General features: G+C 37.6%; 3 protein-coding genes across 7 annotated transcripts; 1 reads left to right on the forward strand and 2 right to left on the reverse strand.

Moving 5' to 3' along the window:
* Positions 1–869: 869 nt before the first annotated feature.
* On the reverse strand, positions 870–4353 carry LOC121744076 (protein COP1 SUPPRESSOR 2-like). Its single transcript, XM_042137520.1, has 6 exons — positions 4183–4353; positions 3863–4093; positions 2924–3047; positions 2306–2379; positions 1701–1858; positions 870–1182 (listed from the first exon to the last, which is right to left on the reverse strand). Exons 1-6 carry the CDS (start codon positions 4254–4256, stop codon positions 1019–1021), a joined length of 825 nt encoding a protein of 274 aa, XP_041993454.1. The 5' UTR covers positions 4257–4353; the 3' UTR covers positions 870–1018.
* LOC121744074 (HEAT repeat-containing protein 6-like) lies at positions 4314–20025 on the forward strand. 5 transcript variants are annotated; one of them, XM_042137515.1, is made up of 28 exons: positions 4314–4651; positions 4749–4853; positions 5587–5762; positions 6425–6668; positions 6760–6827; positions 6911–6980; positions 7061–7405; positions 7552–7631; positions 7769–7820; positions 7968–8121; positions 8466–8553; positions 9064–9166; positions 9524–9611; positions 11359–11453; positions 11611–11790; positions 12535–12786; positions 13427–13522; positions 13856–13950; positions 14029–14092; positions 15649–15739; positions 15814–15887; positions 16785–17030; positions 17117–17190; positions 18144–18250; positions 18700–18818; positions 19109–19186; positions 19345–19523; positions 19889–20013. In XM_042137515.1, exons 1-28 carry the CDS (start codon positions 4451–4453, stop codon positions 19911–19913), a joined length of 3549 nt encoding a protein of 1182 aa, XP_041993449.1. In that variant the 5' UTR covers positions 4314–4450; the 3' UTR covers positions 19914–20013. The 5 variants fall into 5 exon arrangements, 3 of the variants coding, with proteins under 3 accessions (XP_041993449.1, XP_041993451.1, XP_041993452.1); XR_006038469.1 differs by having other exon boundaries at positions 4315–4651; positions 19345–19629; positions 19889–20025; XR_006038468.1 differs by having other exon boundaries at positions 4315–4651; positions 19345–19629; positions 19769–19910.
* Positions 19817–22236, reverse strand: LOC121744075 (probable receptor-like protein kinase At1g80640). The gene is made up of 9 exons (XM_042137519.1): positions 21977–22236; positions 21703–21913; positions 21494–21626; positions 21355–21418; positions 21157–21253; positions 20979–21081; positions 20759–20877; positions 20345–20434; positions 19817–20242 (listed from the first exon to the last, which is right to left on the reverse strand). The coding sequence occupies exons 1-9, from the start codon at positions 22123–22125 to the stop codon at positions 20084–20086; spliced, it is 1125 nt and encodes a 374-aa protein (XP_041993453.1). The 5' UTR covers positions 22126–22236; the 3' UTR covers positions 19817–20083.
* Between the last annotated feature and the right edge of the window lie 1824 nt (positions 22237–24060).

A 24060-nucleotide genomic window follows, 5' to 3' on the forward strand; every position in this document is an offset into this window, starting at 1 on the left:
TTAAATTAATTTATTTTTTATTGTACTTTTTTTAATTTAAATAATATTATTGAAATTTTCCGTATCTGTGTTGTACATTTAATTCCGTATTTTGTGTGATTGTCAATTATTTGTTTTATATAATTAGGGGTGATGTGGCTAGGCTATTGCTGGGCTATTTGCTTGTGCTGATGATGTGGCAGGAGGATTTTTAGTGCTGATGATGTGGCAGGAGGAGTTTGTGGTTGGGCTATTGCTGGGCGAAAGCCACTGGAGATGCCCTGATATATGTGAGTGAGAATTAGTTAGTGGACTACTATAAAAAAATAGTAAAAAGTGAAATGAGATAAATTTTGTGGGATGAATGGAAATGGAGAAATGTGACAAACTTTCTAGAATAGATGGAATATTTCGCAAAGTTTCATTAATCCCTGAGCTTGAGTATAGTTCAAGCTAAGATTTACCTCTAATTTTGCGTAAATTAACTAAAATGTGTCTGTAATCTTTACAATAAACCCTAAAAAATATGTCCACATCTAAAAATGTCGCTTTTTATTCACCTATGTGGTGTTCAGTTTCCTAAATAAAATAGTAGTACCAAGATACAATCTAAATAGAGTTATGAGATTATTTTAGTCACAGACGGTTAGATGGTTAGCTATGACTAATTATCCCATGATTTCCATCTAGGATTGAGTTGTGATATTGAATTTATGAACCAAACACACTACATATTTAATCCCGAGATAAAATCTTGCAAACCGAACACCCTGGGTATACTTGTGCCTCTTCTTCGTCAAGCTCACTGAAAAGATCTAGTAGTTGTTACCATACGATTAATTTTTTTATTTCTTTTCTGTATTCTAGTAATCAAGGAGGCACTAAAGACATCTTTAACTGTTTGCACTAGAGAATATAATTGGTGAAAAAACTCAGTATTGAGTGCTAATGCTGGCACTTGGCATTCTCCCAAGTCCCAATGGATGCATATATAAGAAGTACAAGTGAACAATGCTTTCCATATGACCAACTATTCAGGCTATCTTCGCGTCATCCGTTGTCTTTCTCGTTTGCGGAAGCGGTCCAACATGAGCTCATCTGTGGCAGCTTGCCTTCGACCAGCACCATCTGCAACTGAATCTTGATTTCTAGCCTCCACACCAGTTTCCTGTGCTCCCTTGTCCTTGTGAAGCTCTGGATGGTCTGAAAATATATGATCAAGACAAATACCAATATATCAGCCAGGCATTAAGGAAACAAAATAAGCCAGCTCATTGGATTATTGCATTGATCAATACACTAAAATCCACAAGGTTATCCATCAGAGTATCTGTGGTAAAAAAACATAACATAACTCAGAAATACCCAATCACAAGGTTATCCATCTCATGTTCCTTAGGCAAGGAATTTTAATTTCATTGGCATCAATTGTATAAGCAGCCACTGCTAAAATTTAATATTTCCGGTTTTACTGTAATGCAAGTTAATACTCAGTTCGCACAAACATCAGTTGAATGAAACATGGATAGAATATTAATATCAGCTTCACTTAGACTTCAGCAGATTAAATTTCCCAAACAGGTCACACTGAAATCGCCCATTGGCAGACGTAATGTCAAATAGCAACACCATTATCATTCTGTATCAAAGTGAATGATTTGATGCAAGGATAAGGCAGAAATATAATTCTTGGATTGTCAATGCAAAGAAAATGAAATCACCTTTCCTAAGTTTCTCAGCGTAGTCCTTGCCACGCTGGAAAAAGTCGGCACTGAAACTTGCAGGAATGCTGGAGTCTGATTTTGTACGACCCACATGCCTCCTCTCCTGCAAGAGCTTTTTTGCAGCCTCTGTTTCCTCAATATTTCTTAGTTTGAATCTACAGAGTTCAGTTGCAGTTAATGACTGAGTAACAATTTAATGACATTAGCACTTCCTAGACGAGAAACAATTTTTGAAGCCATGGATCTGATCGTTTTCTTAACAAGTTAATATTATATGGCAAAATATAATATAGCTGATCCACAAAGGGGGCGGCATTTGTTTTGAGTGATATGATGGATTGATAAAATTTTGCTCTTGTTTGACAATTTTTTCCTTCAAATACTCAATCTATGTTGCATATCTATCATGTCACTCAAAGTAAACGCCCCCATAGCGTAATGGGGCTTGCTAGTTACTACGGAGTACTTACTATTGTCATTCATAGGTTTTTCTTATCTACCAACCTTCCCACAAATATTGACAACAAAGTTTCTCCCATACTCCCTAGTCCCTACTGATTAGAAGCTTAAATGTCTACCCGAAAGAAAAGAAAAAGGCATACTCTATGGGAAGCTGAATTTCGGCAATCCCTGTTGTCCACTGAGTAGACTGCTCTTCTGAGTTTAGCTTCTTCACCTGATAAAAGAAGACCAGGGACTTTGTAACATTGATTTTCAATCTTAGAATGCCATAAAGCATTTAGCCGCGGATGCTGGGAGAAGATATACAGAAATTAAATTTTGAAATTTGTGAAAGTTGTAGCACTCTTTGACTTTTTCATCATCCTTCAAGTCAAATGGTGAAAAGAACTGCCTGCTGTTCTATTTCAATAACCCCCTTATGAAGGAAAATACTTTCTATAGAAGCAATGCAAATAGTATATCTACAATAAAGATAAACTAAGAGATTATGTACCAGACAATATAAGCTTTCATGTCAATAGTAACACAAATGAAGCTTGGGTTTGACTAAGACACCTAGTCACTTTTCAGGACCAGGAAGTTGATTGCTCCGATTTTAGTGCCAAATATAGTTAGAAGATTAAGTACTTGGGAAATATTAGTTAGGGTGGGAATTTCTTTTGGGTTAGTCGAATCTTGGTGGGTAAATTATTTAGCTGCCATTGATAGGGACAATCTTATTTGGAACCCAGTTATAATAAAATAAATTCACCACTCACTTTCAGATGCTCAGGAATTTTATACAGCTCATCCTCAGCACGCTTAACTTCATTCTCGACTTGGTTTTCTGCATCAATATTCTTGCCTCTTTTCTTTGCCAGTTCTTGTTCTACATATCTCAACCTGCACATCACATTAAAAAATTTACAGAAAGTAGATAAAAAACACACAATGGTTGAATCATTTGCAATGCTGCTTGATTATAACAACTAAAACTATACGACTTCCACCCCATTTCAACTCATAGGTTGCTTGTGCCTAGCACATTACTCAATTACCCAAATATAAAAGCACTACTCTATATAATGATTTAGAACATGAGAAGGAACATCGAAATGGAAGTTACTGCTGCAATTCATATTTCAAACTAAACACCATGACTTTGAAGACATGAAACTACATAATTGCAAACCTCAATCCCATGTTCTACCCCTTTAAAAAGCCATATAAAAGTTCTAGTATCCCGCCTGTTCCCCTAAATCTAGCAAGTTAGTTGAATTTAACAACACATTATAACTATATCAAAGTATTAAGGGAGTGTTTCATCAAAATTACGGTATTACTATACGATTACATGGACTTTGTGAAAGTGTTTTATTCCTTAAAGATAGAAATACGGTTGTAACAGGTTTGGCTCACCAATAAATTCATAACATGAACAGCATACAGGTAACAGCTCAATACTGACTCCAGCCTGGTTCATAAATTAGACAATTATTCTACTTTAAGATCTCAAGCAAAACCAATGTCAAGCATTTAGCATACATGCCAATATTGAATCACTGAAGGGCTATAACCTTAGCTCATTTCTGATTGGAGCATTCTAATTATGAGATTCATGCTACTTCAATGGAAGCAAGGCCATTGAAATTCCAATTCAATTTATAAAGAGCAAGCCATTAGCTAGGACATAACAGGAAGATGGAAGGAGAACATACATATTAGGGTCCTCCACCATGACGGCAGTTTCTTGGGCAAATGTGTCTTGCAAAACTAAGTCGTCCTTCTCAATCTCGCCTTCATTCTTATCACTGACAGTGCGAGTCAAAGCAGCCGCGCTACTGTTAGTTGCGGCAGCCACAGACGGCACAGTCGGTAGGGCGGGCATCCCCGACTTCTTCTCCCTCTGTTTCTGAAGAAACTTCACCTCCTCTAACGACAAAGCCAAACTAAAAGAAATTCCTCAGAATCTCAGCTACACACATACACAGATCTAAATTGAAAATTTCAATTAATTAATTGATGAACAGCATCGCACCTCTTTTCCTGGTCTTGGTCCTCATCTTCATCTTCGACCTCGATTCTTCTTTTACGAAAATTCTTTGCCTTCATCTCGTTCACCGTTTCTCCCTAAATATCGGCGGTGGCCGGAGCTGAGGATGACTTCAATTCTAGCAGGAAGATTATCGCCTGCAATTTTTTTCTTATTCGAATTTATCGAATGGGCTTTAAATATCTTCACTGGCCCATATTCTGTAGTGGGCTTAAATTGAATACTGAGCGGCGGCAAACTTTATTTTAGTATTATGAATTTAGCAATTTTTAAAATTTTGAGTGTTTCGATGTCTTCGTCGGCGGTGAGGTCATGGAGAACGGCGTTTCTGACCCTGAGGGATGAAAACTCGGCTTCGCCGCCTTGCGCCACCATCGTCCGCCTCCTTGACAAACTAATTTTGTCCCCATCCGACTCTCTCGTTGCTGCTGCGCCGCAGTTGCCACCTCACGAGGTACCCTTCAACTCCCAACCCCACGAAATCTGATCCAATCCGATCCAATTCAACATTTTTGCTGCTGATTAATAACATGTACTACTTGCAATCGCAGCTAACATCCGACTTGATTCTGTTATTGGAGTTGGCTCGCGACCTCTCTTATTATCAACAAGGAATTGAAGATGTTACTCAGACCTTCGTTAAATTATCTGCATTGGTACATCTTTCTGTTATACCTTTTTATCGCTGATTGGATTTCCATACCACGCTTCAGTTTTGGTGGTGTTGTGAGGACTACAATGAACTACTTGCAATTCTTTCGACTGATCGCGTCTTGGCCTACCAAATTAAGGAATTAAACTCACTTTGTACAAGTTGCTCAGCTTAAAGCAGTACAATTAAGTTCATTCAGTTGTAAATCAATCACCCAAATAACTCTAGTTAACTACCTAAGTGGCGGTTTTGCGAAATTAAACTACTAGTAAACATCCTAACCAACCACCATATGCGGTGCAGACTCAGTCGTAGACTGCTCCCCATTCTTCACCCATTTTTGGTGAACTCTCATTTAATGAGTTGCTATCAATTTCCTACCTGTTCAGAACAACTTTGTCCTTAGCCACACAAAAGACCAATCTTTATTTGGCTTTGGATTGAGAAGTAAAATTTACTACAGTCCCTTTTCCTGTTTCTAGTTCTAACTTCTAACACTAGTATTAATAGTTGTAGAGTCAGTTCGTTCAAGTGTTTCTCATTGGCAAAAAAATTGCAGTGATTATCATACAAGCCTGTATAAATAAAATTTGAAGTTAAGAAACAATTTTATGTTCATATCCCAATACAAGAAAAGAGGAAATAATGCAAGGTTGTATTACAAAAATTAATTGGCCATCATGGTTCTAAAACAAGTTCGTGACATGTGCAGCTGAATATTTCCTTTTTTGTTGCAGATCCATGCAATCAGTCATTCCTCTTCTCTGGAAATGAATTCAATTATGTGGGGCCTTGTGCTTGACTCTTTCAAGAGGATAGTGCAGGTTTTCTTTGGCAATGTCGAAACAAAGAGAGCAATCATCAGAAATGTTGCTCTAATCAAACCCACCAAGAATTGCTTAGAAAGTTTAAGGTGTGGTAATTTGTCTTCCTCTCTTTATGTCCTCCCACTCCTTCTTCCCTTACCGTTGTAGTTTCAGAGCACACAAGAGGAAGAGTTACTCCTAGCACATGAATAAAGTTATAAAAGGGACTACAAATTTACTTCCTGCGTACTGTCTTGTAGCTAGGTATATTTTTGTAAATAGGTATGCGACCGGGCCCAATTTAGGCTGCCACTAATCTACTCGCCTTCATTCATTTCTCAGAGTCATGCCTTCCATCTTTTCTCTTCCTTTACGAATTCCTTTCCTTAATCCATCTTTTGACATGGATGGACAACCAATGGCCCACGCTGGTGTACTATTTCATCCCTATCACATGTTCCCAACCATATTTCTTTCACATGCTAAGATGATGTTATCAGCATAGTCAGATTAAAGGATGCTTGTTTTCTTGGTACAGTGTTTCATTTGGGGGAATTCTTGCTTTCTAGTGCTTCATCCTAGCATTAGTTTAAAGCTCCTTAGGTTTATTACATTAACTTTCTTCCGAACTCTAAAACCTCGCCCTATTTCTCCTTTAGTTTTAACCATTTTCTGGGTTGGGCTTGCTTGCATCTACTGCAGTATTTGCAAATATATAAGTCGATATATCACCTAAAGCTAATGCACTAGTTGATTATTCAACTTTCAGGTTACTTTTTAGTTTATATCAGACAGCTGCTTCACCATCTGAAAATGGGCAACTGCTGAATTTTGTTCTTGAAGTGGTTGCGTGTTTTCAAGGGGACTCAAAGCATTCTACATATTTTAGTGACAATTATTCAGTATCTAGAGGAGTGTGTGAAGTCCTTACAATTGCATTTGCCATGATTGGTGAAGCATACTCAAGAGTAGGTGCTTCTTTGCCAGTTGAAATCTGGAAGTCAACGATTGTGGTATGTGTCAATTGTTTAAATTTGTGTTACACTTGAAAAAACCAACTAAAATAGCAATAAAGGATTTGTTTAATTATTTATATATTTGTAGGTCCTTAGAAAAGTTATGGACATCTTGGCTTCTAAGGGTCTTTTGATGGAGGATTATACCGTTGCCACGTAATTTTCTCATCCTTTTTAGGCAGACTTTTTGTTTGAAGAATTTTTCATGAAAAATCAACTGGTGTAAAAATATTTATCAGGTTTTATGTTGAGCTTCTCCAATGTTTGCACTTAGTTCTTGCAGAGCCTAGAGGATATCTTGCAGAACATGTAAGAGACTACATCTTAAATCGATTGCATGTTTGAGAAGTTTCTTTGCAATGAATCGATCTTTGTATCTAATATTTTAGGTGGCTGGATTTGTAGCATCATTGAGAATCTTTTTCCGCTATGGGCTTGTAAACAAGCCATCGGTTATGAATCAACCAACTAATCACTTGAAGGGAGTAGGATCGACAAGCCAAAACATGCCATTTGAAGTATCAAATCAACCAAAAAGTGGCCCATATAGGCCTCCACACTTACGAAAAAAGGTTGCAGCAAATCAACAGCGTAAACATGAGGAAAGTCTAGTTTCTTCTGGACATGAATTTATTTCATCAGATTCAGATTGCAGTGATAATGATGGATCAGTGATGGATAACAGCAAAGCATATTTAGCTAAGGCGAGATTAGCTGCAATTATTTGTGTTCAGGTTAGTTAATTTTCTCTTAATTTTCTTGACCTATGTTTTTTAGTTGTCCATATTAAATTTTATGGCCTTCATGTTGAGTGTCCTATTTCTACTATTGTTTACCAACATCACTTTCCTCTAACTGACTAACCCGATTTTGCTTGAAGGATCTCTGCCGAGCTGATCCCAAATTGTTTACAGCTCAGTGGACAATGCTTTTGCCATCCAATGATGTGCTACAACACAGGTTAAGCATGCTCTCCTTCGTCTCTTGTTTATTATATGCTGGGGTAAATGATTCATTCATGGGTTTGTATTGGCTAACGATTTTATGCCCAAATTCTTGTTTTGTTTGTAACATTTATTGACTCTCTCTTTATGTAGGAATTACGACACTACTCTGATGAGTTGCTTTCTTTCCGACCCTTCATTAAAGGTTTCATCATATTGACTGCAGTTGCTATCAAATGAACCATTTCACTACTCTTTTTTTTATATACATTTTCTAAATACTCTGCAACAATCTATGTCTTTTATTCATCCAAACACTTTGGTACTATAATGTAATTTGTCTTCTTCTTAGGTCCGGATTGAAGCTGCTTCTACTATTATGGCAATGTTGGATGGGCCTGCTTCTGTTCCCCTACAGGTAGCAGAATTTAAGGAGCACTCAAAACATGGGTCGTTTACCACACTTTCTAGTTCTCTTGGGCATATCTTGATGCAACTTCATTCAGGTATTGGGATCTAAAGTTTGTTTTGCTTGTTTGCATAATTATTCTAATCTTAAAAAAATGTACTTTTGTTTAAAAGTAGTTGCAATTTTGGCCAATTCCGATATTAAAATTCAGTGATCTGATGGCGCATCAGAGCTTTTTCTATGTAAAAGTGAAATTTAGTAAATCATGGTTGAGTTAAGGCTCGGTGACATATTAAGGAATGATTAATCATTTGGTTCTGATCCAATTCACAAAGAAACTTCAAACTCTTGAGTGAATTATTTTTTCTACTAAGTCTTTCTTCAAATATGATGCTCTAAGATCTGCAGTATGATTGATGAAATATTGTCTTTATTGAGCAGGTACATTATATTTAATCAAACACGAAACAAGCAATAGAGTGCTGGCATTGTCATTTAAAATCCTAATGCTTTTGATAGCATCTACTCCGTAAGTTTTAGCTTTGGAACTGACAATTATTTTAAAAATTTCCACCTACTATAGTACAATTGTTGTTTTTGTCACTTTTGTTTTGTCCTAATTAACCATATTAAGTTGATTCTTTCAAGAAACAATGAGGTTATTAGTTCCTAGGCGGCCTCCACCATGTAATAAAGGCTTTAAAGCATGTGTTCTGTCACAACTTGTTCTTTCTTCATGCCTTGTTGGGTTTTCAGTAATTGTGAGTCTTGTATACTATATGCTCAGAAGGCCTAAGTTTGTTGTGCTTGACTAGTGTTTAGCTTATATCCTTGCTTAACTACAATTTTGTTAGAGAATTTGTTTCTTTATTCTGCATTCTTAGTTTTCTGGATAGATTATAGAAGATATGGGAGTCGTAAGACGCTAAATGGAGACTTTACAGCAGTAGGAGCCAATCATTTGCATTAGAATTTAATGGTGCTTCATAAATGCATCAATTTTCTGTTTAAATGGGTTTAATTGTTCGTTAATCTATAGATATTCAAGAATGCCGCCTGAGCTGCTCTCTAGGATTATCTCTTCACTGCAGTCAACAATTGAAAAGGGGTTTCCATATCATAATGATCGGAATAGTTTGCTGGTAAGTATCAAGCTCCTTTTTTCTGGGCTAAATTTTCAAAATGGGTCAAACCTGCAACTAAATTCCGCAAGTGGGTCAGTTTTCTTTAACTTCTGAAAATGGGTGTCACACATTTGAGAATGTGTACGTAACACCCGCTTTCAAAAGTTAAAAAAACTTACCCATTTTGAGAATTTTCCCCGTTTTCTGGTTTCTTTCGGGTTGTGGTGTTTGTTTATTAGTCTCGTGTGCAAACTCAGTCAATTTCTTGAGTTTCTATATATTAATATATGCTGGAGAGTTGATGTGCAGTTTCCTGTACTGTAATCAATGATTCCTGGAAATGAATTGTGTGGTAGCTTTGATTTCAATTTTCAGGCTGCATCAATTGTTTGCTTAACCAGAGCTCTTTCTGTGCCTGCCTCGATGTGTGTCAACAATATGCTGCTGGGAGAAATTTCATCAGGTTTGCTGCATGTAACCATAGTTCAATAGGATTATAATGAATTAATAAAAATAATAATATTAGTTAAAACTGATTATACAACCTGATATGAAATTATTGTGTTGACGCAATAAGGCTCAACACTAACCCAATTTTGTGCATGTTCATGTTGTGCTTTCATGTGTCAAAAGTTGCAGCCCTAATATAGACCAGAATACTATAAAATAATCTAGAACACAATTACATAGGTGCGGATGTAGATATCATTCACGGCGGATGCCGCGGGCCGAAATATTGCTAGGGCATTACTTAACCCATACGAAATAACTTAGAATTGATAGTGGCCTAAATGAATTTGAAGTGCCTCTGATATGGTTATGTCCTCAGGCGCACACCTCGGATATGATGAAAACCCAAACATAAGTGAAGCTTGTAAACCACTATGCATAGGGAAGCTCGTCCAACATCTCTTGTATGATTGGAATCGAGTACTTGTCTGAACTGGTCTGGTCTTCTTGTTCATCTCTTTATCTCTTTGGCCCTAGATTCCAACCAGAGCGCCACCTCCGAACATGGGCAAGCTGAGTCAAGCCACTGCCACTTAAGCCTCACAAACTACCTTTGGAGGTTCCCTAGCTGTCGTGGCTCCTCAGACCCTTGTTGTACAACCGGCCAGATGGCCATAAATTTCAGGCGCCCTGGCTACGCTATTGCTGTCATCTTCTGCCTGGCTGAGCGGCCATGAAAGTAAGCCAACAGGGGCCATTCTCGCCACTCTAAAAGTGGCAGCCTCCCGTTACGAACCCTAGCTGTGAGACAGCCCCTAGGTCACTCCAGATGCTCACTTCGGTTGTTGTTGCATCATGGGCAGTAGCTCATTGGTCCTCCTTTCCTCATTCACCTTCACCTGTCTGATTTTCTCCATGAGAGGACACCACTTTTCCAATTCAGCCCTGATGGACTCATTCCCCTTCTCAAACATCCCCATTCTCTTGTCCATTTCGACTAGAATCTGGTTTCGAGTTTTTGGCATGAAGAATCTGACAGGTCGAACTAAATTGATACTGTCAGGGAGAACTATCACCCAAATAACAGAAACCCTACAGGAATGATATTATCGACATAACAAGCAATGGAATTCTTCTACTCAATCGCAGTAGCACCATTCTGATCAAGGAAACAACTCCTAGACGGTTCCTCCCATATGGAAAGGAACCTCTTCATTCCTCATGCTAAGAAAACACCATGAATCAACCCTGCAGCCTAACTGCCTAACTAACAGTTATGTGCATACTTCATTCTTGAGTAGACTTTAGCTGTGACAGCCCTTTACCTCTGTATTCAAAATCAGAAAACCTTCATCTTGGGACATTTAGACCAAGATGACAACCAAGTAACATCTAGACCATTTTTTTCGAGCGTGTCACTAACTTCCAATTTAGACCATTTATCTGGTCACAATTGCTTATACGTACAACTAGACCACCTAAAATACAAGTTGTTCAAAGTAATCCAAACCAAATTAATAAATAATGAAATCCATTTCCACTTCTGACGGAATTGTTAAGTATGGAGCAAAACTACTGCAGAAATATCACACTTAATGTGTAGGACCATAAAGTTTTTATGGGCTAATGTAAAGGACGAATTTTGGACTTTAATCATTTAGATATTATCTTCTTTTATCTTTTGTACGTTTCTTGATTAAGAAATTCTAATGTTACTTTCAGGTTAATTGATTTATTTGCATGATAATATTATTGACCAGGATGTCTTGAAGGTCAGAGTTCTGGAGTACTGTTTACCTTGTTTCAATATTCTGAACGATTGTCAACCCCTTCAATAAGCTTAGAAGCACTTCAGGTGACATTTTCTCTGCCGAATAAACTACCAGTTCTATTTTCCGGAGGTGCACATGACATCCATTAGTACGCTCTATCATGTTCTATCCTGAAGTATCCACTGTTTCTTTTGTTCAGATTTTCTCAGACAATTATAATGTTTTAATTGGATGCTGCAGGCTCTTAAATCTTTGTCCCATAATTATCCAAATGTAATGACCTTATGCTGGGAACAAATTTCCTCTATCATTTATGGAGTATTAAGCACATTCCCTGATGAGTCTTCAAGACTATGGAGAGGTAATGTTGAGCAGACTGCTGCATCATTAAAGGAGAGAGTCACGACTGCTGCTGTCAAGGTGGATTTGTTTCCTTTTGACTTGGTGCTATTTTAATTTCTTAGCATCATCAATTATATCAACGCATTTTACATTATTCAACAACTTCCTCAATGTGTCAAAGATGTGTACCAATTTTAGGATCTCATCTTTCTCTCACTGCATTAATCAATTGTAGTTCCTAATTCGGTATTACTCATCTCTTGGGCAACAGTTTACCGTTTTCGTTAATAAAATTTTCAGGTTCCTATCTTACAGCTTCCTTGTACATCAGAACAGAAGATAATTGTTTCCATTAGGGAGTTACAGCTGTCCTTTTCAAAATCCTCAAAAAAGGCAAAAGCACAATAAGATTGACATAGATGAAGTACTATATAAGAATTGGCTATTCAATTATATTGGTTGGGTGACATACCAATGTGTCTTTCCACTTTTTCTTTTTTTTTTTGTTTTACAATATTGATTTTCCTCCTTTGTCAGTTTCCCATTTATACGCCTCAACTGAGCCAAATAATGTTGATGTGCTTTTGTTGTCATTTCTCAATCAATTTCTCACATGCAGAGTGTTTCGTGAAAATTTAATAGTTCATGAAGCGTTAATTCAAGGGTTTTTAGCTAGAGCTTGTTGTGGAAGCTAGGTTTTGTTGCTATATTTGGTAAATGTCATAATTTGCTACTGTAGTTTTTTCCCCCTCTCTGATGAAAACAAACTTTCTAGAGTCTCTGAATCATGAACTTGTTCTATTGACCTGAACCTTTATGCAGGTTTTGGATGAAAGTCTTCGGGCTATTTCTGGCTTTAAAGGAACTGAAGATCTTTCAACTGATAAATCTCTTGATAGTCCGTTTACATCTGACTTTGTGAAAACAAAGGCAATCTCATCAGCGCCATCATACAGTTTAGAGACCCCGGTTTCAACTGTTGATGATTCTCAAACATGCATCTTAGCAAGTGAGAGGTGGTTGGAAGCAACAATCAAGCATATGCCTCTTATTATTAATCATTCTTCTGCGATGGTTAGTTGAAAGAAGATTCATTTTCTTCAAGTCTTTATCTACAAGGCATGTTTTTCACCTAAAACTGAAATAGATAATGGTATTAAGACCTCTTGTAGAAAATGAGCTACTTAAGATTTATTTCTGAATAGTAGATTGCATAATTTTAAATTAAACTAAACAGTTTATGAAATAATTTTTCTTTTGCAAATTTCTGTCGATGGATGATTGTATATCTTTTTGTTTGTTAATTAGCAAAATAGGAAGAAATTCAAAATAACAAAATAAATATTAAATGCAATAATTTCGATCTGATGCATCTGTAACATCTAATATATTGTCAAATCCAATCAATTATATACAAGTAAATTGAGTGAGTATAAGAAAGAAATAGTTGTTAGATATGTCAAGCCTCTTTTATATGAGAACTACCTTGTTAGCTTTTTTTGATAGTTTCTAGTTGGCTTTTGTATTTCTCCTTTTGTCCCTGTCTTCCGTTCTTATGATATGAGGTAAATATACTCTTGTGAGCTGTTCGATTCACTGAAGGCACAAGTGTACTGGTGCTGAGCTGCATATTATGATGTTTGCAACTCATAAATATGTATCACAATCTCTAAAAGTTGCGCCAGTGGATCTTATTTTTAATTTTATTTGATAGGTAAGAGCTGCATCGGTGACCTGTTTTGCTGGAATGACTTCTCCTGTTTTCATTTCCCTTCCAGAGGACAAACAGGAATACTTAACTGTATCTTCAGTAAGTCTGTTGTACACTTTTAGCTAGTCTTCTGTTTGTAAGTGATCAGTTGTAGCTACCTGCCCTTTCTGCACTTGAGTGCTCCTACTTTCTCTGTGGAATATCTACCAAAAATTGTTCCATTTGCTTAAGTGTCAGTGTTTTCTTTCTCTTCTGCTCTAGAAAAATTATCTTTTGCCTCTTATATGTGTTATTTTCAATTTCTGACGTTGACTAACCAATAAATTGTTCAAACAACTGACTTATGAACCGTAATAGCAAATAAGGACAGCTCTATTATGTGAGGGACAATGCTGATTAAACTTATTTACAATTATCATGTATTCTTTGCAGATTAATGCTGCTCTATATGATGAGGTTCCTTCAGTTAGGTCTGCTGCTTGCCGAGCCATTGGTGTTATTGGATGTTTCCCACAAATATATCATAGGTAAATAAAATCTGTCAAGTCTCACAATTTCATGTGCTGTTAACCTGAGTAATACTCCAGTTTTCATTATTTTTGCAGTGCGGAAGTTCTGGAAAAGTTTATCCTAGCTGCAGAGTGCAATGCTCATGATTCACTGGTTTCTGTAAGTTTTATGGCCTCTGGTCCTAGTTCCCTTTCTTGGCTTGGTTTGTTTTGTTTAGTTTTCTTTTGTTTTGTCTTATCTTTTCTCTCACGCACCCAAACTCCAGAGTCATTATTAGTTATCACATAGAGAACATACATACTATTTTTTTCTGGGGGTTAAGTACAAAATGGAGAGAACATGGCCAAGGCGCTTAACTCTTTAACAAAGCATGATATATTAGAATTTACCATCATTGATATAAATCATAGACTTAAAACATTGGCGTTTCACTAAAAACCTTGTAGCTAAATGTTTTTCCTCATCTTTTTATGGTGAACGACCGGGGCCCATTACCCAACTCAATAAATGAAGAAAAAAATCATGACATTTTTATTACCTTATTTAGTTTTTGTTAGTTGGTCTTTGCGCTTGTAGGATGTCCCATTCCCATTGACGGCTGCCCAGTCTTGGCTCATGGCGTAGTACCAGACGGGCCTTTGTGCCCTTCTTTACGATGTAATGGACCTCTGTATGTGCCACTCATTGCCCACAGCCAAGCCCTTCTCACGCAGCTACAATTTCATCATACATTCTAGCTTGCCTACAGTCTATGTCTACCAAACAATTCATCAATCAAGTCGACAGTCCTTCGTTTCCCTCTCAGACTCCGCAAACTGGTTGTCCAACTCTATTCCTCTGGCATTTCTGGTTGTTGCGTTTACCGATCTGGAAGTGGCGTTAATCAGAAGAGAAATTCTCTTATGTCCAACCGCTAACTGACAACTTCACCTCAAAGATAAATAGATAATCCTAATTCCTAAATAAGTCCCTCTCCTCAGAGATAATCCTAGATGAATCCTTCTCTTATATGAGACCTACTAAGATACCGACTCTGAATCTATAATATCTACGAAGCTGGAAAAAGGAATCCATAGCCCATAACTAAAATACTAATTTGATTAAAAGAATAATAACTTAAACTAAATTAGTAAAAAGCTAAGAGTCGGGCATGGCCACACTTGCACCTTTCCCTTCTGGCATAAACTTTAGGTGTAACATGTACATCTCCAACACTTCGGTTGACATGCTTCTTATATTTTGCATATGTTTTCTCAGTGAGTTTACTTGATTTCATACACCAAATAAAAGATTTGAGTAGGTTTCTTACAGTACACTATCTCGAGAGAAACTTTACTTGAATAATTGTAGGAAAATATGGCTTGCCCAGTTATGACAATCCTGGACTAAACACTGACATAATCTCTAAAAAGCTTTTCATGAGTTCTGTGGTTTCATTTAGCACATCATTATTGTAAGAGAAAAAATGTAGAACATCATGTTATTAGCCAAATAACTTAATAAAATATTTTAAGGAACTTTTAAAACCCAACTTCCTCTAGACTTTGGCAATTGATGCCTTAGTTCATGAATAATGTTGTTAAACTCTTGATTGTCTAAACTCTTTGCATGGATTAAATATCATAATCTGAATGAGGGAGTTTGCTATTCTCATTTGAGAGTTCTTTCTTTTTGTTTTCTGACCTTATATTAATGCATTTCATTGCAACTTTCAGGTTCGTATTACAGCTTCATGGGCATTAGCAAACATATGTGATTCTCTTAGTCATTGCTTGGATGCACTATATGCTGGAAGAAGTTCAATTGGTTGGCCATTGTTGGATTTCTACATTTTTTTATTGTAATTATTGATTTTTTTTCTAATGTCTTACCTCTGACAGGATCTACAAAATGTTTTGAATACACATCACTGCTAGTAGACAGTGCGTTGCGGCTGGCCAGGGACAATGACAAGGTAGACAGCCAAGTCCAACATTTGTCAAAGAGACAGAAATCTTTAAGCACTTTTATGACTGAATGAGGGAAATTGAAAGTTTTCTCTTTTCCCTGTTTGCTTAGTAAGCCTTACGGTGCATGTGATGGAACTGATTCTAATTGGTCACTTGTGTTCCCTTGCTTTTGCATGTCTTATCAGTGCGGGTTTATGATCTCCTTACCAAAACTATGGATATTCTCGGTCTATGTAAAGATCATAGTTTTATTCTGTAGGGCAGACAAACGTCCATAATAAATTGCAAGTTGCAACAGACCACAAGAAATTTAACTGATTGTTAATGTTCGGCCAAAAATTTCCTACTATAGGAAAAAAAGAAATGAAAAAGAATTAGTACCTTCTATTAAGTTCACATAGAATAGAAATCAGGCAGCCAGCCAGTACCATTTCTCTTATAAAAAAATTTCATGTATTTTTTCCTAGATGTCTTGGATTTTACTCCATGAACCATTTGTACTATTACATTTCTAGATTATTCAGTGCAATATTTCATACTAGTTTGATATTAAACTTTATTGCTCCAAAATCTATGTTCACAAGCTTGGGTTATGCCTCCGTAACTGGTTTCTCCGAAACCTCTAAACTAATGTCTCTTTTCATTACGGATCACAAACATAATTATTTGATTGTTAGGATCTGTTTCTTGGATAAACTTATCATGAGTTATTGGTTTTGAATTCAATAAAAAAATTTATCTTCAAAAGGTGTATAGTTACTGTTTTTGGTTTTGTAATATGCTTCATTAGTGGCAATCATAATGTGGTTTTAAACCTCAAAGCATTAATTGGGCCGGTCACCTGTTCATGGCACATCTCCTGCCCTATTTTGTAATCATGTTTTAGTTTATTTGTGCTACAGGTCAAAGCAAATGCTGTTAGGGGTTTAGGAAATCTTGCAAGATCTATCCAATTTATAAAACAATTACCTATTAATGGTGATCCACTGTATTCCATGCCTTCTAAAATTGAATACCACGGTGGAAAAGGATTCAAGGATCATGTGGAAAAAAGGTCACAATCAGTTCGAAGTTCCCCTGGGAGTTTCGATTGGCTTGATCAGATGGTGCAGGCTTTTCTTTCTTGTGTCACAACTGGAAACGTTAAGGTTAGTGAAATTTGTGATTATTATTATGTTCTTTTATTGTAAGCATTTTTTATACCAGTGTTCTTGAAACTGAGCATTGCTAACAGGTTCAATGGAACGTGTGTCATGCATTGAGCAATTTATTTCTGAACAAGTCTTTAAAGCTGCAAGACATGGATTGGTTAGTGATCTGATATTATAGTTTTATTGGAATTTGGAAAGAATGGGAAGACTTAATTAGTCAATGTACATGTTGTGCATGAATGGTGGAACTTTTAGTCCATGAGAAAGGGCTCCAATTTGTTTCCATATATTGAGCAGCATCATATAACTATTATTAAACTTCTGTGGTTTTGGGGCATTAAATGTTATTGCTGGAGAACGCACTAAAGTTTGATTGCATTCTACAGTTGTTAAATGCTAGAGCATGAATCTCAAACTTGTAGATATGAAGAATGTAGTGTGACTAAATTGTTGCTTTGGATCTATTTAGAAGTGAATGCTGACAGGAAAGTCAGCTAATTTCTACCTTGCTAAGTCTAGGAAGTTTATCACAACCAAGTAATGTGTGTATCCTTTTAGTGAAAGAACTATAAAATATTCTGTATGGTATTTTTTTTTAGTTTTTCTAGCCACATACTTCCTTGATATGTACACTTTGGCAAGTTATGCAGTCATCCTGATTTTATTTCTTTCTGTGAATTGTTTTTGAACAACTTATTGTTGTAAAACTAGTATCTAGCGTGGCTACTGAATGAGTTTTTCTTTAATCTACTCACTTTTCTCTGATTGTCAAACTACTAATATTGCAGATAATCTGGAATTTGTCCTGGTTCTAATGTCTTCTGGGTCTCCTGACACATATCTAATGTCATGATCTTGTCTTGATAATTACACTGCTAATAAAAAAAGCCTTGTCTTGCTTCCTGACTATAGCAAGTGTCAAGATGTTTTAGCTGACTCTTTTCTTCGATGACTAATTTATGGTAAAACATGATGCTTGCAATAACTTTAAAAGCATATGTGGGTTATCATGACTTTGTTAGCATCCATTTGAATTATTAACTTGGATGGTCTCCATTCATTCTAATGTAAAGCTTTCATATTCTAAGACTCTAATAATATATTTTGCAGGACCTCATCTGTATTTAGTATCCTTCTGTTGCTACTTCGGGATTCTTCAAATTTTAAGATAAGGATACAAGCTGCTGCTGCCTTGGCTGCTCCAGAAACTATAAATGGTGAAGTATTAGTATATGAACTCTACTTTAACAATTTCTCCTCCTTCCAACTCCATTACTCTAAAAACAAACAAAAATTGTACTTGGTTGATTGATGCATTGTTTTCCTGCAATTAGGACCTAAAAACAAACAAAAATTGTTTGGTTCCTGAACCTTACCAAAAAGAGGAATGAGGTCGTAGTTTTTCTTTATGGTTTTCTTTGGGTTAAATGTGTGACTGGCTCAGCATGGATGCCCTGTTAAACCATTCATCAAATGATTTGAAGCTCACTAGCTTTTTTGCTTTATTTTTCCCCTTATAGCAACTTCAAAAATGGAGTAGAACATATATTGACTGATGGTTTATCATACTATCTTGAGATTCAGTCTCTTCTTTAGGTAGATCCTTGTCTTGATCTGTTTTTATTTTCATTTGTCTGTTTTTTCTTATTATATGTTGATTTTGCAGATTATGGAAAATCATATTATGATGTTGTTAAAAGTGTGGAGCATATTGTTGAGAACTTTAAATCAGATCAGATTGCAGAACCTTCTAACTTCAAATACCGGATTGCCCTGGAAAAGCAGGTCAGCATGGCAAATTTTCATAAACTTTGTTTTTTGCTGAGTCATTACTCATTTATATGAACGTACTTAAATCCACCAAATGAAAGGAAACTTAGGAAATTTCTCTATGACGAAAGTACAAACTCTTTACTTTCTCCTTTGCCTTTGAATGGGAAATATTTTTAAAAAATCATTTTGATTGTCCATGGATCATAGTTTGCCTTCTGTAACTTTATGCTTTTCAAAATACACAGATATTTTATAGTTTTTTGTGTTTACTCTTTATATTGATGTTTCTCTGTTTGTTACAGTTGACATCAACTATGCTGCATCTTCTGGCTCTTGCTTCCAGATGTGATCAACGGGCTATACAAGATTTACTTGTGAAAGTAAGATGACTGACGTTTTCTTATGTACAGATACGGTCATGTTTCATAGAACCACCTGCTAAAGTTTATGGTGTTTTTATGTAAAATGTATCATTTGTTTGTTTTGAATATAGATCAATTGATGTTAAGTGTAACAGCTTCATTTATGTCTTGTACAGAAAGCATCATTCCTTGAGGTTTGGATTCAGAACCTGTGCTCATCTGTTGGGGATACAAGTAATTCACTTGACGAGGCAAAGCATGCGTCTGTGGACCAAAAGAGGGATGTTATATACAGAACAATTCAGTCACTGGTTCAAGTGTATGAGAGCAGTAATCACCATCTCCTTGCTCAAAGGTTTGAAAAAATTGGCCTGTAACTTGTTCTAAATGAGAGTTTTAGTAACAAGTAATGCAGCAGGCTTTTTAAAAACTTGAGATGGAGGAAAGGGAGTTGTTTATAGGTACATATTACTTTTTCCCTTTGAATGCTAAATGTGTCAACTCCTTGAATTTGAATATCAACAGTTTTGAAAATAAACGACGAATTTGAGCTTTTTGTTCTGTTTATATGCTGGCTAAGCATTTGATTCGATATAACAGTTGAATGCATGAACTGAAATCTATAGCCAGCTAGAATGAAGATCAGCATGCGAAGATAAAAGCTTTTCATAATCATCCATGTCGTTACTACAAGCTGGAAGAACTTGTGTTCTTGTGCAGTTTACATGGAAGGGGGAGTCTCTGAACAAGGGTTTGAAGAAAGTGTTGGCATGTCCTAATATTCATCGGCTTTGGATATGAAAGCCACTGGACTGGAAGGGTGCACCAAAACTAGTGCACTATTTTTAGCGCCGCTGATTTAAGTCCACCACAAAATCAGATCAAGACCACTAGTAATATCTAAAAAGTTAGAGACTACGCATGTACATATGTAGAAGGTTTAAGAGATTTTTCATCTCTGAGCGTCCCACCAAGCTCAACAGGGACAAGGGGCACAAGAGAAAGCAAAATATCTGCAATCAACGGCCGATAGCTTGGTTCCGGTTGTATGCATAGCAATGCCACAGCAGCAACCTACCATGTACAGATATGATTAGTATGCTGCCTTCAATTATGCATCTGAATTTCTCTCTATGAAGCATGTATGTAAGAATTCTTGAAAATCTAGCTAGAAACCTGGTACAAGTGCTTCATATCCATTGAGTTTGCAATCACAGGATCCACAATGTTGGGAAGTTTGGTTCTGTCAGTGAGCTGAGGCATGGCCTGCATGCAAGTATTGCAATGGACCAATTAGCTGGTAGCTTATTATATACTCCCTCCGTCCCATGCTACTCGCACTTTTCATTTTAGGCCGTAAATTTAGGATTGATTTTTTTGTGTAATTAAAAAAGAATTTTAGGTGTAATGAGACATCACTTAATAAAAGAGCTCTTAACTTAAACTAACATATTAATTAAATGCATTAATTCTAACTTAAATTATAAATAGTGTAAGGACTTTGTGACGAGCCGAAAAGCAAACGTGCGAGTAGCACGGGACGGAGGGAGTATATCATATATGAATATATAATAAAGTAGCTAGGTTTACCCATGAGACTGTAGATTGGGTGTGAGGTGGTGCAGGTTTCTCCATGGGTTTTCTTCCGAGCAGAAGCTCAAGCAGCACCACTCCGAACCCATAAACATCACTTTTATCTGTTAGCTTACCTGTTTGTTTCCAACAACATAACCCAGCCATGTTCTTTCATAGATTGTAACAAATGAAAGAAATACATACGTATATATGAGTTGTTGGGTACAGAACTCACCATCTAATAGGTATTCAGGAGCTACATAACCCAGCGTTCCTGAAAGCTTGAGTTGGCTTTTCTTCTGACTTCCATCCAATATAGCAAGCCCGAAATCCGAAAGCTGATCAAACAAAACTCTGTAATTTTCCCACAACTCAATCAAGATTGTAGAATAAAAGCAAGCTTGTAACTTTACCTTGGCGTTGAAGTTGGAATCCAGAAGAATATTAGATGACTTGAGATCACGATGAATTATTGATGGACGGCAGTGCTTATGCAAATACTCTAATCCTCTGTTCAACAATTGTCATAACTATATATAACTAAAGAAGACGATTCAATACATGCTATGTGTATAGCATAGACACACACACACACACACACACACACACACCTTGCAACGTCAAGGGCGATCTTGAGGCGTAAATGCCATGTCAATGCTGAACCCTTCGAAGGTCCTGAAAAGAAATGTTCATTAATAAGAAAGGGCTTTATTTGTGAGAGATAAGATACACTCCACAATCATTTTGTACCATGTAATTGAGTTTCCAGAGATCCATTGTGCATTAGTTGATACACAAGAAGCCTTGTTTCACCATGAATGCAATATCCCAACAAGGTAATTATATTTGGATGCTCAATTTTACTCAGCAACTCCACTTCAGTCTGCAATTAAAAGTCAATTTGGAGAATTAATCAGCAATTAACACACACACACACACACACAGTGAGAGAGAGAGACCTGAAATTGAGTAATGGCATCTGCATTGGAAAGCTTCTTAACAGCAACAGAAATGTTAGCAGGCTGGAGGTGGCCTTGGTAGACGCATCCGAATCCACCAGCGCCCAAAATGTTAGTCTCTCTAAAATTATCAGTGGCTGATTCGATCTTCTTAAAATCCATCATCGGAGCTCTGCAACTACCACCGCTCGTCTTATCCGATTCCAAACAACTGCACATGCGTATTCAATTTACATCACCGCATCTCATAATTAGCTGCGAATGAAGAAAGTACCTCAATCGAAACACATTTTGGCGCTGGGATTTCCTCCGGTAGTAGTAGATGTAGAAAACGCACAAAATGATTGCACCGCCTACAATCGCAGTTGAACCAGCAATAACTGCTATCACCAGCTTATGATTCGACTTCATTCCTCCTCGCATTCCTCGTGCAATTTCTGCAGTCAAATTTCACGAGATAGAGAGAGAGAGCGTCGGTTTGGAATTTAAATGGATGAATGAATCTTCAAATTGGTTAATTCGGTAGAGCTTATAGTTAATACTAATACAAATGCACAGACATGCTTGAGAGTACATGAAAATGAAGTCACAACGCTTCAACACTGAATTACTTCCTCCGTCTATTTGACTTAGCACGGATTTTAAGAAATGTAGTACAGCAGAAAGTAGATGGAAAAAGTTAGTGAAATGTGAGGCATACTTTTATATATTCTCTTCTCTCGGCTAAGATATCACATTTCTTAGTCGGCACGGGATTTTAGGAGCCGTTAGTTATTATGTTTAATTAAGGGAGAAATTGTGATTGTAAGTATTAAATGGAATGAGAAATAAACTTGAATATTTAATTGAAAAAAGAAAACTTAATTGGATATATTAATGAGATAGATAAGATTTTTAAAAATAGATATGTGTCAACTTATTTGTGACAAACTAAAAAAGAAAATTATATTACTCCCTCCGTCCCAGCCTAAATGAGACGTATTCCTTTTTGGTACATCCCAACTTAAGGCCACCCGCAACGCGTCTTGCGGGTGGCTCGTATCTCGTCCCGCCGAGACGAGACGGCGGCGAGACACGTTGCAGCGCCCCGTCTCGTCCCGGTCTCGCCGAGACGCCCGTCCCACCGAGACACCTCGTGGGTTGTCTCGCCACGCGCTTGCGCGACGTGGCGCGCTCCGGCGCCATGCATGACGCCCGCTCGCCGGCCCGCGAGTGGGCTTCGTCACGCTGACGCAATAAATCTATTTTTTTAAAAAAATTGAATTTAATTAAAATAAATAAATAAATAAATAATCGAAGTTTTTCGACCGTTTTCCTTTTTTTATTTATTCTTTTTTTTACTCTATAAATATTCATATTTCATCCTCATTTCACAAACAAATACACATCAAATCCTCCAAATCATCTCTATTTCCTCTCCAATTTTCATCTAACCTCTCATCACAAAATGTCCGGCGACGGAAACTCTGGCGGTGGCGGGTTTGACATCAACGCATTTGGCGACTGGGGGCATGTACAACGTGTTGGGTGGTTTCAGTTCCGGTTCCGGTTCCGGTTCGTCTACGCCGGGCACAAGGCTCGTCGACGTCGGGGGTACCAACCACCCCATTTTGATGTGGATGCATACGCTCGTCCCTCCGCACCGAGGTATTCGTAGGGATTATCCCAAATTCGGGAGGATTATCCGGATGAACCCCATCCGGAAGGAGGACAAAGCGGTTGAAGCTCCAGGGCATTCGACGCCGTAGAGGAAGAGGCGGAGGCAGCCGAGGAGGATGAGGATGTAGGCCGGCATCCGTACAGCCGCAAGGACACGAGTGGTGTACAACGCTTGGATCAGCGTCTCGTACGATCCCATCGTCGGGAATCAACAATCCCGGAAGTGCATCTGGGAAAAGGTCACTGAGGCCTACAATGAGATCAAGCCAAGAGGGTCCTGCCGCCGCACATTGAAGATGCTCCGCGCTCACTTTGACCGAGTCGATAGGGAGGTCAAAAAATACTGCGGCATCTACAAGAACGAAGCGGCTCATTATCAAAGCGGAGCCACGGGAGCCGACATTCTGAGATCGGCCTTGCGGGTCTACTTCGACGACATCGGCAAAGAATTCAGACATGTCGATGTCTGGGAGGCCGTCAAAGACGAGGAAAGGTTGGCCGGTGGTGTGCGGTCCAACTCGGGCTCGACCTCGAAGCGCATGAAGCACACGGCGGATGGTCAATACTCGTCTAGTGGGGGCGGTTCGGGTAGCGCCGCACAAGAGGCTGCCTCGCAGGAGGTTGAGGGCACGGTAGACGATGCCGGGGGTACTCTCGTGTGCGCCGTCGACCGCAAGAGACCAAGGCGGTGAAGGCGGC

Source organism: Salvia splendens, chromosome 8 (assembly GCF_004379255.2).
Source record: "Salvia splendens isolate huo1 chromosome 8, SspV2, whole genome shotgun sequence".
NCBI classification, from domain to species: Eukaryota; Viridiplantae; Streptophyta; class Magnoliopsida; order Lamiales; family Lamiaceae; genus Salvia; species Salvia splendens.

Excerpts from the sequence above, each read along its gene's own strand:
- LOC121744076 (XM_042137520.1), bottom strand. The coding sequence starts at position 4,256 with ATGAAGGCAAAGAATTTTCGTAAAAGAAGAATCGAGGTCGAAGATGAA. Across the intron at positions 4,094-4,182 it reads GACCAAGACCAGGAAAAGAG|TTTGGCTTTGTCGTTAGAGG; the intron begins GTGCGATGCTGT and ends AATTTCTTTTAG. Across the intron at positions 2,380-2,923 it reads AAATTCCTGAGCATCTGAAA|GTGAAGAAGCTAAACTCAGA; the intron begins GTGAGTGGTGAA and ends TTCTTTTATCAG.
- LOC121744074 (XM_042137515.1), top strand. The coding sequence starts at position 4,451 with ATGAATTTAGCAATTTTTAAAATTTTGAGTGTTTCGATGTCTTCGTCG. Across the intron at positions 11,454-11,610 it reads TAAGCTTAGAAGCACTTCAG|GCTCTTAAATCTTTGTCCCA; the intron begins GTGACATTTTCT and ends TGGATGCTGCAG. Across the intron at positions 19,524-19,888 it reads CACCATCTCCTTGCTCAAAG|TTTACATGGAAGGGGGAGTC; the intron begins GTTTGAAAAAAT and ends GTTCTTGTGCAG.
- LOC121744075 (XM_042137519.1), bottom strand. The coding sequence starts at position 22,125 with ATGCGAGGAGGAATGAAGTCGAATCATAAGCTGGTGATAGCAGTTATT. Across the intron at positions 21,082-21,156 it reads ATTCCAACTTCAACGCCAAG|CTTTCGGATTTCGGGCTTGC; the intron begins GTAAAGTTACAA and ends TTGTTTGATCAG. Across the intron at positions 20,878-20,978 it reads TCCTGAATACCTATTAGATG|GTAAGCTAACAGATAAAAGT; the intron begins GTGAGTTCTGTA and ends GGAAACAAACAG.